Raw genomic sequence first — 15,885 nt, forward strand, 5'->3', positions numbered from 1 at the left:
TGGTCCCCACTCGACCTAAGACAAGAGGCCCTCATCACAGGCCATCATTAGGGCCAAAAAATAATACTACCCATAAGACAACCCCTCTGTTCCCAGGAGAGGATAGGAGACTCCACCTCGAGAGAAGGGTCCTCCTTGCCCCCGTCCCTTCTCTTATAGGTCTGGACAATGTGGTTAGATTCTGACCAGTGCTCTCCACTTATTAGCTGCTTCCTTAATAAAGCAAGGGGGATTTGTCAGGACCATTTCCTAAAGGATAGACTTGTCAGGGACCACAGTCCTTACAGGGATAGCAGAGGTCATTGCCCTAAGGATGTTTACAGAGAACCCACCCCTCATCCCACTATCTTGAGAGCTCTCGTTAAGGAACCCCACCCCTTACTCCAATGCTAATGGATCACATCTGTTAATGGAACCCCACCCCTTACTCCAATGTTAAATGCATCACATGCTCCAGCTTACCCAGGTGTTGACTGATGACCTTCAGTACCCCGGCAGAGTTCCTTGCCTACCCCTACCTCCACCACCATTCAAGGGTAATATAAGCTTAACTTTCACCCCAATAAACGGAGACCTTGACCATAGAATCTTGCTTGGTCTCCTTCCTCTTTTTCAGCTCATGTCTTGCAGGTTAGTGCCCCTTCAGAGGACCCTGAATAGCTGACCCCTGCCGGTCGGGGTTACAGTGTGGGAAGTCCTTATGAATTTGTGTTGCTTTTATTGGTTATGAATAAAGCTGCTTTCAGCCAATGGCTTAACAGAGTAAAGCCAGGTGTGAAATTCAAAAACCGAGATGTACAAGAGAGAGTAGGCAGAGCCAAAGAGAAGCCATGGAGCTGTTGCAGGAGAAGGACCTAGGAGACATCAGACGGACGGGACCTTAACAGTAGGCCACAACCACGTAGCAATTACACAGATGAATAGAATGGGTTAATTTTAGATATAAAAAGTACTACGGCAATATGCCTAAGCTATTGGTCCTGCAGTGTTTTATACATATAGTTTCTGTGTGATTAGTATATTTCAGGTCAGGGCGGCCGTGACAAATGAACAGTGCTCCGCCTACACAAGCTTAAGCAAGACAACGAAAAGCAGGAGAGCAGCCTAAGTGGTCCAAAAAATAATAATGAAATGTATTATTTTCTGCAATTAACTGACATTTTATTTTATTATTTTATGAGACAGGGTTTTCCTGTGTAGCCCTGGCTGCCCTGGAACTATTATTACTATAGTTCAGGCTAGCCCCAAACTCCCGAGATCCACTGCCTCTGTCTCCTGAGCGCGAGAATAAAAGGCCTATGCCACCACACCAAACTATTTTTTTAATTTTGGGACAATGTCTCACTAATTGGTAGACCAGGCTGACCTATTTCAAAGATAATCTGCCCAGACTCCCAAGTGCTGGGATTAAAGGTGTGTGCCACTATAACCTGCTTTGATGCAAACTATGTATAGTCATAGAAATAATGGAAATTTAAACAATTCCTTTTACAAAGTGTTGTTGGTTTATTTTCTTAAGACAGGGTCTTACTATGTGTACTTGGCTCTTGTGGAACTTGCTATGTAGACCAGGCTGGCCTGTTGGCCTCAAACTTGTGGTAATACTCCTGCCTCTGCCTCCCAAGTGCAGAAATTGGAAGCCTGGGAATCTCTTCCGCCCCGGCCCGGAAGGGCGATGGGGACTGGACCAGCACTGGCCTCACTATGTCTGCCATTTTCAGTTTTCAGAGTGTGTTGACTGTAGTCTTGCTGCTTATATGTATGTGTATTTATATCTGATCCTGGAACCCAGCCTCCTGGACAGAAATAAAACTGGACTTTGGGAATATTTTGGAAGTGTGGCCCGAACTGGTGAACACAAGAGTCCTTATGTCGCTGTATCCTTTATAGTGATGATCTTTTAGTATCCTCTTCATACAATAGCTTCAGAAACTACCAGCATGTGACTGCCATCAGACTCCAGAAACAATGGGAAGAATACTTAATTAACCCTTTTATCTCTGAACATGGAATAAGATAAATTTGAGATAATTTTGGAAAAAAGATACTATTTTTATACTATTGGGGCCAATGAGCTATATAAATAATTAAGAGGTACAATTTGAATACACAGGAATGTGATTATAGCAATAAAAAAGAAATTGCAGCCTGTACCATGATGCACCAAGTCCTCCCCCAACCTCCATCCCACCCCACCCCCCCATGTCTCACTGTTTACTTCATTGTCTTGGCTGGTTTCAGCTTTATAATCCTGCCAAGTCCCAGTGCCTGCCAAGCTCAGCAGGGGCAGCTGGTTTTGAAGCTTTGAAGAGTGCTTCCTGAACCCTCGAGAAGTTTTCATCAGTACAGTGTAGCACCAGTATGGGAGAAACCCCTGTTCCCTAACCATTGCCCTTATCTGGGCTTCTTCTCATAGCAGATCAAGCTGTAAAACAGTAATGGCTGCCGCGGTTCTGTGGAGGCCTAAGTGTGGTTCATTTCTTCCCATAGGCTACTGTTCTCTCTAGTACTACCATTTCCTCCACCTGCCTGTCAAGGATGCTGGTCTTTTCCTACTGCATTAAAGAACTTGAAGTACTAACGTTCCATCTGTCATATGCTACGCAGAGGTTACGAAGGTTGTAAGGGGTCTGGGTTTGACTGAATAGATTCGGTGGAATATAAGTTCATTTGGAGGCTAGAGAGATGGCTCCATGTTTAAGAACCCTGGCTGCTCTTCCAGACATCCTGGAAGCAGTTCCTAGAACCAACAAACTGTGTGTTATTCCAATCTGTGGTGGGTAGGGTGGTATTCTGACATTGTCTGGTCTCTATGGGCAATCACTACATGCAGTATAGATACAAACATTCGATCAATATCATGTGATGAAATAAATGAATAGGTTTTTTTTTTGTTTTTTTGGTTTTTTTTAATTAAAGCCAGGCATGGTGGCACATGCCTTTAATCAAAGTGAGTTCCATGACAGTTAAGGCTGTTACACAGAAAAACCTGTCTAAAAAAAAAAAAAGAAAAGAAAAAAGGAAAGGAGGGAGGGAGGCAGGGTGGGGCCAGGGCGGGGTGGAGCGGGGCAGTGCAAGATGAAAAGAAAATTTAAATTATTGTTTAGAATAACAACTCTATTGTGTAGCTTGGCATTTCTTTAGGTCTTTCAACAGTATGTCCAAAAGGAACCAAGAGAATGAATTTCCAAGAAACACTTTGTTCTTTATGGAGAAAAGTCTCTGTGTAACCTTGACAAGTGTGGAACTTGCAGTATAAACCTGGTTAACCTCAAACACACAGAGGTCCTCCCTGCCCCTGGGTTCCCAATGCTAGACTAAAGGCATGAGCACCAACCTAGCACTTTCATGATATGCTTTCAAATGTGAAAACATGCCTCTATAAAAATGTCAGTGTCACGTTTTAAAAAGGCTAAGAAGTTGTTTCAATTAAAGAAGACTAAGACAGACAACTAACTATTTGTGGCAATTCTAGACTGGATGTTTAAAGGTGAGGATAATGTAATATGAAGCTACCCTTTGGGTTAGCTGAGAAAATTAGACACACATATTATATTGTTAAACTTATTGTAATTGAGAATTGTGCAGGGATACAACAAAAATATTGTCCTAATTAGGGTTTTATTGCTATGATGAAACATGACCAAAGGTAACTAGGGAAAGAAAGGGTTATTTTAGCTTATGCTTCCACTGACGAAGTCAGGACAGGAACCCAAGCAGGGCAGGAACCTGGAGGCAGGAGCTGATACAGAGGTCATGGAGGTGAGCTGCTTACTGACCCTGTTCCTCTGGCTTGCTCAGTCCTGCTTTCTTAAAGAACCCAGAACCACCAGCCAGGAAACAGTACCCCCACAATGGGGCTGGGGCCTCCCTCATCAATCACTTATAAGAAATGCCTTACAGTCTGATCTCATGGAGCATTTTCTCAACTGAATTTCCTGCTTTAAGGTAACACACTAGCCTATGTCAAGTCAACATAAAACTATCCAGCACAGATACTTTTATTTATGTGTGTGCGTGCGTGCGTGCGTGCGTGCGTGCGTGCGTGCGTGCGTGCGTGGGTTGTGTGTGTGTGTGTGTGAAACTATAAAATGAAAACAAATAGAAAAGCAAATAAGATAAAAGGTACCAGCAAGTAAAACCTAGGGGGGAAGGGCACATGGAACATTTTTCACCATTGTTCCTCATGACTTTAAATTTTATGACTTTATTTATTGGGGGCAGGATTGTCTCTGCAGAGTCCTGGCTGTCCTGGAACTCACACTGTAGACCAGGCTGGCCTTGAACTCAGAGGTTCACACCAGCCTTTGCCTCTGGATTAAAGGCGCACCACCACACCCAGCCATTTAGAGACGGCTCAGCAGTTAAGAGCACTTGTTGCTCTTGTAGAGCATCCAGATTCAGTTCCAGCACCCACATCATGGCTCATAACCATCTGAACACAAGTTCCAGAAGACGTAATAAAAAGTCTTCTGGCCTCCTCAGGCAGAACATGCATATGAATACACACACATATAGACACAAAATTAAAATAAATTAAAATTTTAACATTATCTCCAGCTGGGTGTGATGGCACAGACCTTTAATCCCAGCATAGGAAAGGTAGAGGCAGAGAACTCTGTGACCTTCAGGGAAGCCTCAGCTACACAGGAAGATCCTGTCTCAAAAATAAGAACAAAGAACAAAGTTATTTCCAAATAAGCTGTACTTTGTTTGATAGTTTTTGGTTTCATATTTGTTCTCCTGTTTTGGTTTCTTCCTTAGTACTGTGATTATAACAGTGCACCACACCTAGCTAATTACTTATAATACAATACATTTGAACTTAAACAGTCAAATCTATTGGGCCTTGCTTCAATTCAAATAGTCTTTCCAAAACCTGTTATGAAATATGGATATAATTATCCCAAATTGTTTCAGGAAAACAGGAGGCTGACACAGGAGAATCATGAGTTCAAGGCCAGCCTATGACACAAACTTAGACCTTACCTACAAATATGAATAAAAATTACTTAAGAATGGGCCATATTCTAACACCTAAGAAAGATTCCTGGGGGTCGCATGCTCTAGTGTCTACTGTGTGGCACCTCACACAGGTGGGGTGAAGGGGAGAGAAGGTGTACCTCAAGGGCCAGGGGAGACAACTGAGCATCTTATGATATCTCTCCAGAAAGAATGCACCCTAGCACCCTCAACACTACGTCACATAACAAACACCAGAGAGCCAAGAGGTACTTGCTGAGTGTCTGCGCTGCTGAAAATCACAATGAGCTGTTGCTTAACAGAAAACAGATCGGTCATGATCACTGTTTGCCATGACCCTTGCTAAGTTCCACTGACTAATTATACTTACCTGTATTTCTCAAGGACTGGCCTGCCAACTTTTTGAGGTCTGTTGAACTGGAAGGAAACTCTAAAGTGTCTGCATGATTTGGAAGCAGCACAAATCAGTCTGTTGTGGTCCATTGTTTGGTTTTTAGTTTGGGGGTTTTGCTGTTGTTGCTGCTGTTGTTATTGTTTTTAAGGGCCTCATCATGTAACTCTGGCTTATTAAGTAGGCCCAGCTGAACTTGAACTCACGGAGACCTAACTACATCTGACTCCTGAGTATTGGGATTAAAGGCATGTGCTACTACAACTGCCTAAAATCAATTTTTCTCTTTAGAAAAACGAAGTGGGAAGGCTAGAAAAAATCAATGCAATGCAATGAACACTGTTAACAGACTAATGGGCAAAGGTTTGATCATATAAAAATTGTTTCTCAGCCGGGCAAGTGGTGGTGCACGCCTTTAATCCCAGTACTCGGGAGGCAGAGACAAGCGGATATCTGTGAGTTCAAGGCCAACCTGGTCTACAATTGTTCCAGGACAGGCTCCAAAGCTACAGAGGAAGAACAAAGAAGTATTATGGAGATGGCTCCACAGGTTAAAATGCTGGCTTCACACAAGCCTAGACCTAAGGCCCTCAGGCAACTACAGCATATAACAGAAACAAGAGAGACCTCATCTCAGTAAAGCAAAGGTGAGGGCCTACTCTGAACATCCTCCTCTTAACTTCTTACACATGCATGAAAATTATACAAACATAGTAAGTAAGTAAGTAAAATATTTGAAATAAAAAAGTATCACTGGGGATATGTCAGTGTAGGGCATGTGTGATGCATGGTCCCAAGCCTGACTCTGACGCCATGCCCCCCAAACATTAAAAAGTAAATGTAGGGCTAGAGAGATGGCTCAGTGGTTAAGAGTACTGACTGCTCTTCCAGAGGAACCAGGTTCAATTCCCAGCACCCACATGCAGCTAACAACTGTCTGTAACTCCCAAGATCTGACAACATTACAGACATACATGCAGGCAAAATACCAATATACATAAAATAAAAATAAATTATTAAAAAGTAAATGTAGACAAAGTCCACTTTAATCATAATATTTAACTTAATATATATCAAACAATTACTATTGTTTGCATACTCCATATTTGAAAGTTACTGTGGTGTCTGAAAGAGAATGGCCATCAATAGGCTCAGATATTTGAATACTTGGTCCCCAGTTGGTATATAGCTTGGGAAAGATTAGGTGGTATGACAAGTGTTAGAGAAGATATGTCACCAGTTTGGGGGGGGGGGGAGTCAAAAGACTCTCTGCCTCCTCCTTGCACATCTAGATGCTAGCACCCAGCTGTCCCTGCCACTGTCACCACCCCACTCTCATGGACTCTGACCCTCTGAAACTATAAGCCCAATTAAAAGGTTTTATCACAGCAATAGAAAAGTAACGTAAGACAACTGTATGTATTTTACATTCATTTGCTGTAGTTCACCTTCAACTTATGTATTTTACACTTGAAACTTTATCAATGATCCACATTTCAAGTGCTGTTAGGCACAGTTTTAAAGACCGCACTTACCGAGTCTAAGGCTACGAGACCTTATCTTGGGCCAGTGCCACTCAGTAAAGCCAGTTAGCCCTCTCTCTTGCCATTTCACCCTCTTGCCCCCGCTTTCTTTAAAACATTATGCAATTTGATATTGTCAATGAGGAAAACAAAAAGGCATAGGGTATGGGAACCAGATCTGAGCTGGGAGGGAGGGGCATGAAGCAATCTTCAGTAAAAAAAGTGCTGTGTAGGAAGGAGGATGGAAAGCCAAGCTGCCTGGTCCAGCCTCTTGACCCTGAGCCCCACAACCTGCATGCTGGCCTGGATTCACTTGCAGTATAGCTAAAACTCAAAGGTGCTGGGTGTCACGTGTACATTTTCAAACCCTAAACTCAGGGAGAAGCAGAAAAATGAGAAGTTCAAGGCCAGCCATGGTTTAAGTGAAACCCAACCTCAAACAAACAAAACAAGACTTATGATGTTGTATTTTTTTCAAAAATAAAAGGTGTCCCCCCACCTAGTGTCTGTCATTTCAATAGGAGCTGAAGCATGAGAATAGGGATTACAAACAAGACTTTAGAAGCTACCTCTACTTTCCTTAGAAAGCAGATAGATAAAAAGATGAAACATAATCCCAATAACGGAGAACTTTCAGTTGCACTGAAAAATGACAACAGCAGCTGATGACGCTAGTGTTTGAAGAACAAGGAAACAGCATTCCTCATCAGAGTGTGGTGGCACATGCTTACACTCTCAGAACTGGGGGTAGCCCAGATCAACCAAAGAGCCTGTCTCAAAAAGAAAGCTACCTAGCTCAGGTTGGTGGTGCATACCTTGAATTCCAGTACTCTGGAGGTAGAGGCAGGCAGACCTCTGCAAGTTCGAGGCCAGCCTGGTCTACATAAGTTCTGGGCCAGCTTGTACACGTATGACTGTGTCTCCAAAACACAAAACAAAATAAAACAAACAAAAAATGAAGTCGATAATGGTGTTCCTGACGAAGGACACTGGAGTTGATCTCTGATCTTCACACCCTGTCCACACGAACACACATACACACAGAGAGAAAGAGAGATAGAGGCAAAGAGAGTCAGAGAAAGAGAAGTAATCCTGTATGCATAAGGTGAGGATTAAATGCCCAGAGAACTTGCTTAAAATACCCAAAAGGTGGAGATGAGGGGATAAAAGATGGAGGAGGAGTGGTAGGAGTTAGATAAAAAACAAATAAACAAATGTTAATGATCTTTACAATGGGCAATGTGTCCCAGCTATTTGTTAAACTAGTTGGTGTGTGGTCAGCAACTTTCTATGACTGCATTTTGTAAGCATGGGGAGGATAGTGTAATCTCACAAAACAATTTTCTAGACCCCTGAGAAAAGCTAGCATTCCAGCAAGAATCCTAAGAGTTCTTGAAATGTACAGATGTTTCTGTTTAAGAAAGCTGTCTAGGAAGAGGAGTGGTGGGGGATTCCCAGTGCAATGGCTTTGGAAGGCTGAAGCAGGAGGTCTACATGAAGGTACCCTATCTCTGACAAAAAAGAATAAATCAAAATTTATTCTTTCCTGTAGAGCAGTGGTTCTCAAACTGTAGGTCATGACCTCTTTGTGGGGGGGGGGGTCAAACAACCTTTCTACAGAGATCAAATATCAGATATCCTAAGTATCAGATTATGTATAGTTATGATTCGTAAGAGTAGCAAATTTACAGCTATGAACTAACAACAAAAACAATTTTATGGTTGGGGTCACCACAACATGAATGACATAAAGGGTAGCAGCATTAGGAAGGTTGTTTACAAACTGTTCTGTTTTCTAAACTAATTAAATAGGATGCACTCAGGAAGGCCATGGTGTCCTTGCCGTTGGGAGGGCTACTTTCCATGAAGATTCTCTGAGAGTGGAACTCAGGGTTGAGCTAAGACAGACAGGGCTCCACACAAACAACAAATTGCTTCCCTTTTCTTAACAGTAGTTTTTATTGCTGTGTGTGGGGGCCCTGTCCATGTCAGTAAAACAATTTCTGGAAAGGTAGTTTCTCTCCTTCCACTTATGGGATCCAAGAATTGAACTCAAGTCATCAGGTTTGTAGAAAGTTCTTTAACCACTAAGCCATCTTGTCCAGTACCTAGTTCTTTAAATATAAATAAGGCTATAAAAAACAGCCGGGTGGTGGTGGCGCACGCCTTTAATCCCAGCACTTGGGAGGCAGAGGCAGATGGATCTCTGTGAGTTCGAGGCCAGCCTGGTCTACAAGAGCTACTTCCAGGACAGGCTCCAAACTCTGTCTCAAAAAAAAAAAAAGAGAGAGAGAACTTTTCAACATTCCTACAGGCAGCACTAACTGAACTCAGTAGATTACAAAGGAGAAGGAGAGACATGGAAGTTGGAGGGAGATGAATTTGAGGAGATGAGAGGAGTTGAGGGTAGAGCTGAGATTGGAGATGACAAAATATGCCCACATGTATGAAATTGTCAGAAAGTAAATAAAATAAACTCAAATAAGTAACTATTTTACAAAATACTTTTAACTTAATTTCAAGGTACATCTTAATTTATGCACAGGTTAATTTCAGGGGTCAATTTGCAAGTATAAAGGACATGGAGCTATACAAATACACACATACATACATGCATTGCGCATACATACTCACTGCTGGTACACAGTGCTGGAGAACAGTTCAATAACATAGCACTTACCTAACTGAAACAATGTCCTCAGCTAGATTTCTAGCACGGAGGACCAAAAAAATAAATAAAATAAAATAAAATAAAATAAAATAATTGAATACTTATTTTTCCATTCTTCGCTATGTATCGAAAAAGAAGGGTATCTGCTGCCAAAGCTTGTTCAGAAACATGAAGGGAAACAAAGTCAGCTGGAGTTGTCACTCGTACCAATTCTGGCATGCATTACATGCACAGAACCACACAATTCCCAGCTAGGGAAGAAAAAAATTTTTCAAATGGTAGTTGATTTGGGATAACAGGATTTTTCACTCAGTACAGCCACAGCCCAGGCATAGATCAAGTGCATTGTGTTTCCTGGGTGATTCAATTCAAAGAGCACCCAGTCTATTAACTCACAGATGGGATATAAAATTGGCATATTATAAACTAAGACATCTCTGGTACTTTTGGACTCTTTCCTTTGCACTGTTTAAAATAATTAACACAGCCTACAGCTTTAAACAAGATGTTCTGTAATGAAAGTGTTTTTTCTTTTAATCACATCTTAGATTACTTCTGACACCAGGTCAGTCAGCACAAGGATGCACTTCTTAGAGTGCTGGTATCCTGTGAGATCTAGACTCTGCTTCCTTTTGAGGAGTGCTTTAGTGCAGCCACTCCCAGCGTTGACTATCATTGCCGACTCTTTTGTTTTGCAAGTAGTGAAATATCAATACTGAAATACTCTCTAGCAGAGAACAAAACAAAACATCAGACTCAGCTTAACAGGGGGCTGACCTCAGAGGTGGGGCTGCACCATCTAAACCAACAGCAAACTGAGAGAAAGACAAAGCCAACAAAGCCATCCTTTTATGGACGGTGCATAGAAGAAGTAAGGGAGGACTTGGTGATGCCATTTTGTCCAATGCTCGGTCCTTGCCATACTGGACAGTAAAGCAGGCTTATTTAGCATGGGCGGACAAGTGCAATACATTAGATAACCAAAATGCTGTTATCAAAGAACAGCCAGTTCCCCACTGAACTGATTAGACACAGAATTTGCACATATCTGTGATCCTAGCACTTGAGGAAAAAGGCACAACATCATCAAGTTGAGACCAGGTTGGCTACACAATGAGACCTGAAAGGCAGCTAGGGGTGTGTGTGTGTGTGTGTGTGTGTGTGTGTGTGTGTGTAAGAAAAGGAAGATAAATTCATCTAGGGCTGGTGTCATAGCTCAGTGTCAAAGCATGTGCTTTATATGTGCAAAGCCCTGGTTTCATTCTCAGCACCAAAAAGAGGTGGAGGAGATTTGTCCTAAGAGTAGTGTTAAGAAGACTGGAGTGAAGTTCAGCTGGTTAAGAGCCCTAGCTCTCTAGAAGAAGACCTGGCTTAGATTCCCAACACTCACATGACAGCTCACAACCATCTAAAACTCCAGTCTGATACCCTCTTCTGTCCTCCACAGGCTCTTACACAACATGGTACACAGACACACATTGTCTAGATATGATAGAGTACGTTTTCAGTCCCTTTTGGGAGGCTGATCTGGGGACTTACCAAGGGCATGGCTACAGCTCCGGCAGGATTCAGTCAGACTAACGATTATTTGCTGGAGGTCTGCTCTTGGTGGAGTGGGAGAGGGGTTGGGGTTCTTCCAGCCATTGCATTTACAGGACTCTTCTGCCTAGAAAAGGCAATGAAGAAAGAAACAGAGCTCTATAATGAACAGCCATGGACAGTTTTACAAGAGAGCCACGCACACCAGTTATCTGACAGGGACTCACACCTATGCTATGTAAATTTCTATATATGTAAGAGAAATAAAACCAAGGGAGAACAAAGGGGGTGCTTTGGGTGATGGTTAAGTTTGCTTCTTCTGATAGTATCTACAGCCCAGATATTTTGCCTTCCCCAGGGAATTATTAAGGGAATGGGCCATTCCCAGACACTCTGAACCTCCAACTTCATAAACAAGCCAGACTCCCAGACAGTGAGAAGACAAGAAAAAGCTTGGAATATTTGATATGAATCTCGTTTCCCTCCTTAGCTCTGTAGGAAAGAATGAAGCTGACTTATTTCACCTCTGTGTGGTAACCTGGGCTATACAACAGCAAAAACATGAAGGATATATTATTTACAACAGCAGGCTTGCCATACTTGTGTGGCTGGGAGGCCTCAGTGAATGTCCTTGGACTGAATGATTCTGTTACTCCTGGAAGTGGTTATTCCTTCCCTGATATCGTTTACTATTAAGTAGTACTGGTTAGTTTCGTGTGTCAACCTGACACAAACAGAGAATCATCAGAGAGAACAAAGCCTCAGCTGAGGAAATGCATCTGAAAGATCCAGCTGTAAGGCATTTCTCAATTAGTGATGAATGGGGAGGGCTCAGCCCATGGTGGATGGTGCCATCCCTGGGCTGCTGGTTCTGCCTTCTAAAGAAGGTGGGCTGAGCAAGCCAAGGGGAAGCAAGCCAGTAAGCTGTCCTGACTTCCATCGGGGATGAACAGCAAAGCTCAAGTGCAAACTGAATAAGCACTCTCCCCCACAACTTGCTTTATGGCCATGGTGTTCCGTTGCTGCACTAGAAAACCTAAGACACTAATGATCTCAATGTCGACTAGCCAAAGCAGTTGGCTCCAGCTGCAATGAAAGACTATCTCAAAAACATAAGGTGGACAGTTTTAAACTGGTATGTACTTTTAAGTCTCTTACAAAAATGCCTTAAGCTGTTCTCAACCATTGTCAATTCTGACATTAACCTTCCATTGCCAGCAGTTTCTTTCTGCCTTTTTACAAGTCTGGATCTTACCTGTTAAGAGCCAGTATACTGCAGCTATATTTAATCCAGCCCTCAACTGTTCAGAGATCTGGGGAATGTGATATTTAAATATTTATTATTAAAAACTTTTCACAGCAAAAAGAGACAGGTTGGCTCCTAGCAGCAGCTCTCTGCTCCCTCCAAAGAAGATAGACGTGCACGAAACAACGTCCTGCAGTTTGCTTCAACTGCCGAGCGCTGACCATTAGACAAAACTGCCTTTCATCCAAAGACCTCCAGACATGGACAGAATCACTGGAATTGACAGCCTAGCTGCTCAGGTCAAGAGACACCAGACATTTCCATGCCACAGACACCAGTCAGAAGCAAAGAGACCAGCTATGCCAGGATGTGACCGGCACCCAGCCTTCTCTCAGGTTCCCCCCCCCAAAGACGACGCCCACAATCAGCCAGAAGCAGTCTGAGAATTCGCCGCCCCAATTCCTTCGAACTGTGATGTCTAATTTTTTTGCCTTTTATTGTAAGAAATACCCGGGAATGTTATTCTTTTGGTCCCCGCCCCTTTCCACGCCCACTCCCAGCGACCTCTGGTCTCTTGGAGTCATCCTGAATCTCTTCCCTCTCTCTCTTCTCACTGCCCCCTTTTGCGTGTGCACACGCGCCCTCCCTCTCTCTCTCTCTCTCTCCCTCTCTCTCTTTTCTCTCTCTCTCTCTCTCTCTCTCTCTCTCTCAATAAAGCTTTATGTCTATTTTCTGTGTCTGTGCCATTAACCCGCCACTGCACCGCCTGTTTCACCCGCCGCCCTGGTCACACGTGTTCCGCAGGACTCCGCGCAGCTACGCGCAGCTATCCAGCTACTAAGTCTTTAAGAAAAAAAGAACAACATTGGTGCCGAACCCGACGGCTGTGTCCCCCGGATTTCGGGACTGGGGCTCCGGGCTTGGCGCCAGCCTGGTTCCCCCGGACCGTGCCGGACCGGCTGGAAGAACTGGAGACCTGAGACCTGAGGACCGGAGGCCCTATGGACTAAACCACCTGCTTCACATCTCAACACCTGCCTGTGCGCGGCTCTTCATCCAACACCGGCTTCAACCGTGAGTTAGTTCCCTTCCAGCTGGTCAAACGACCCTGGTCTACCCACTGGTCGCCACTGAGCGCTTGGCGGCCTGCTGGCTGTTTCTAGGGTGGGGGGGGGACTTCTCTGCACCCGGCTGGCTCTCTTTTCTTTTCTTTTCTTCCTTCCCTGCTTCTGACTCTCCACGTGATCACTACGGTGTGAACGGAGGCTTGGCCTTGCTGTACCCCTACTGTCTGAGAAACGGTTCTCGTACACTTGTGGGTTCAGCCAGCCAAGCATAACATTCCGCGTGTGGCACCGGGACGCTGGGTCACGCGCCTGAATGTTCGTTCCATCTGCATGCATTTCACCTGCCAGAAACGGTTCTTCAGGTTTGAAGTGCTACGGTTTTTTGCGGGCGTGTTCACGGTCTAGCTATGGGAGCCAAGCAGTCCAAGCCGTTCGGTTTCAGCCTTTTGTCCCTCCCCTCTGTGGCTTCTGTTATGTCATGGCAGCTCAGCAACAGAGCAGATCATGCCTTTAGGTCCCTCTCATTAAACTTAAAGTCCTTACAGCTCAAAAATTGTAACTGTTTTCCCACAACACGTGGCTGCCGCCATCTTGGCTGAGGGCCAGGTGGATCAGGTGACTCGTCGCCATCTTGGCTGAGGGCCAGGTCAGGTGACCAAGCTCTCCCAATTTCACCCTGCTTCTTCACCAGGTCTTCACTAAAATTCTCCTGTTAACTCTGCTACATGTGTTTTGTGCAAATGGTATGTCTCTGATAGGGCCCATCAGAGTCATCCACGTTGCTCAATTCCTTTTCACTCTATGTATAATAATTGTTCATTACATCTCATTTCAGATCACAAAATCCTAAATCTCATTTTAAACTGGTATGTACTTTTAAGTCTCTTACAAAAATGCCTTAAGCTGTTCTCAACCATTGTCAATTCTGACATTAACCTTCCATTGCCAGCAGTTTCTTTCTGCCTTTTTACAAGTCTGGATCTTACCTGTTAAGAGCCAGTATACTGCAGCTATATTTAATCCAGCCCTCAACTGTTCAGAGATCTGGGGAATGTGATATTTAAATATTTAATTATTAAAAACTTTTCATAGCAAAAAGAGACAGGTTGGCTCCTAGCAGCAGCTCTCTGCTCCCTCCAAAGAAGATAGACGCGCACGAAACAACGTCCTGCAGTTTGCTTCAACTGCCGAGCGCTGACCATTAGACAAAACTGCCTTTCATCCAAAGACCTCCAGACATGGACAGAATCACTGGAATTGACAGCCTAGCTGCTCAGGTCAAGAGACACCAGACATTTCCATGCCACAGACACCAGTCAGAAGCAAAGAGACCAGCTATGCCAGGATGTGACCGGCACCCAGCCTTCTCTCGGGTTCCCCCCCCCAAAGACGACGCCCACAATCAGCCAGAAGCAGTCTTGAGAATTCGCCGCCCCAATTCCTTCGAACTGTGATGTCTAATTTTTTTGCCTTTTATTGTAAGAAATACCCGGGAATGTTATTCTTTTGGTCCCCGCCCCTTTCCACGCCCACTCCCAGCGACCTCTGGTCTCTTGGAGTCATCCTGAATCTCTTCCCTCTCTCTCTTCTCACTGCCCCCTTTTGCGTGTGCACACGCGCCCTCTCTCTCTCTCCCTCTCCCTCCCTCTCTCTCTCTTGCTCTCTCTCTCTCTCTCTCTCTTTCTCTCTATCTCTCTCTTTCTTGTTCCTCCCTCCCTTGACCCGCACTGTCGAGCACACCCTTCCCTAATAAATAATCCTCCCACGCACGTGGTCGCGTCCTGGGTCTCCCTTCCTCTGGCTCCACGATACACCCCAGGCCAAAAAGAAGAAGAACAGACAGCTCCAGAGGATCTGACAGCCTCTTCTGGAATCTGCCAGAAACGGCACGCATGTGAATATACCTTTCAACACACACCACATAACTTTTACAAGTAATAATAAGATGGAGAGAGACTAAGGAAAGGCAATCAACCTTGACCCTCGGCCTCCACCCAGCACCCTGGCTGCACTTGTCTATCTCTGACGATAGGATACTTGAAGACCAGAACTGATCAAAACTACCGCATCTAATATGGCAGGTGGGGGTAACTACATGACAGTCTCCAACTCCATCATAACACCACTGCAAACTTGCATGCCCTAGCCCCATGCCAGTTGCCACAAAAGCAGAGGGAAAAGAAGCAGCAGAGTTTTTGTTTGGTTGGTTTGGTGGTTTTTTTGGTTTGTTTGTTTGTTTTTTGAATGGGTTTCTCTATGTAGCCTTGGCTATCCTGGAACTTGCTCCATAGACCAGTCTGGCCTCAAACTCAGAGATTCACCTGCTTCTGACTCCCAAGTGCTGGGATTAAAGGTGTGCGCCACCACCACCTGGCTAGAGGCAGAGTTTAGATCCCCCTGGAAACTTCTGTACATTCCCAGAAGACTACATGTAGCACAAATAATAAGAACCCAGAGACAGATAT

General features: G+C 44.1%; 1 protein-coding gene and 1 pseudogene across 1 annotated transcript in view; one reads left to right on the top strand and one right to left on the bottom strand.

Moving 5' to 3' along the window:
- Positions 1-15,885, bottom strand: part of Kat2b (lysine acetyltransferase 2B) — a 154,837-nt gene that overhangs the window by 101,778 nt on the left and 37,174 nt on the right. The window contains 1 exon segment of the mRNA XM_038341557.2: positions 11,108-11,234. Coding sequence (XP_038197485.1) covers positions 11,108-11,234 — 127 coding nt within the window.
- LOC119822374 lies at positions 1,705-1,923 on the top strand (annotated as a pseudogene).

The sequence above is a fragment of the Arvicola amphibius genome, chromosome 9 (genome assembly GCF_903992535.2).
Source record: "Arvicola amphibius chromosome 9, mArvAmp1.2, whole genome shotgun sequence".
Taxonomy (NCBI): Eukaryota; Metazoa; Chordata; class Mammalia; order Rodentia; family Cricetidae; genus Arvicola; species Arvicola amphibius.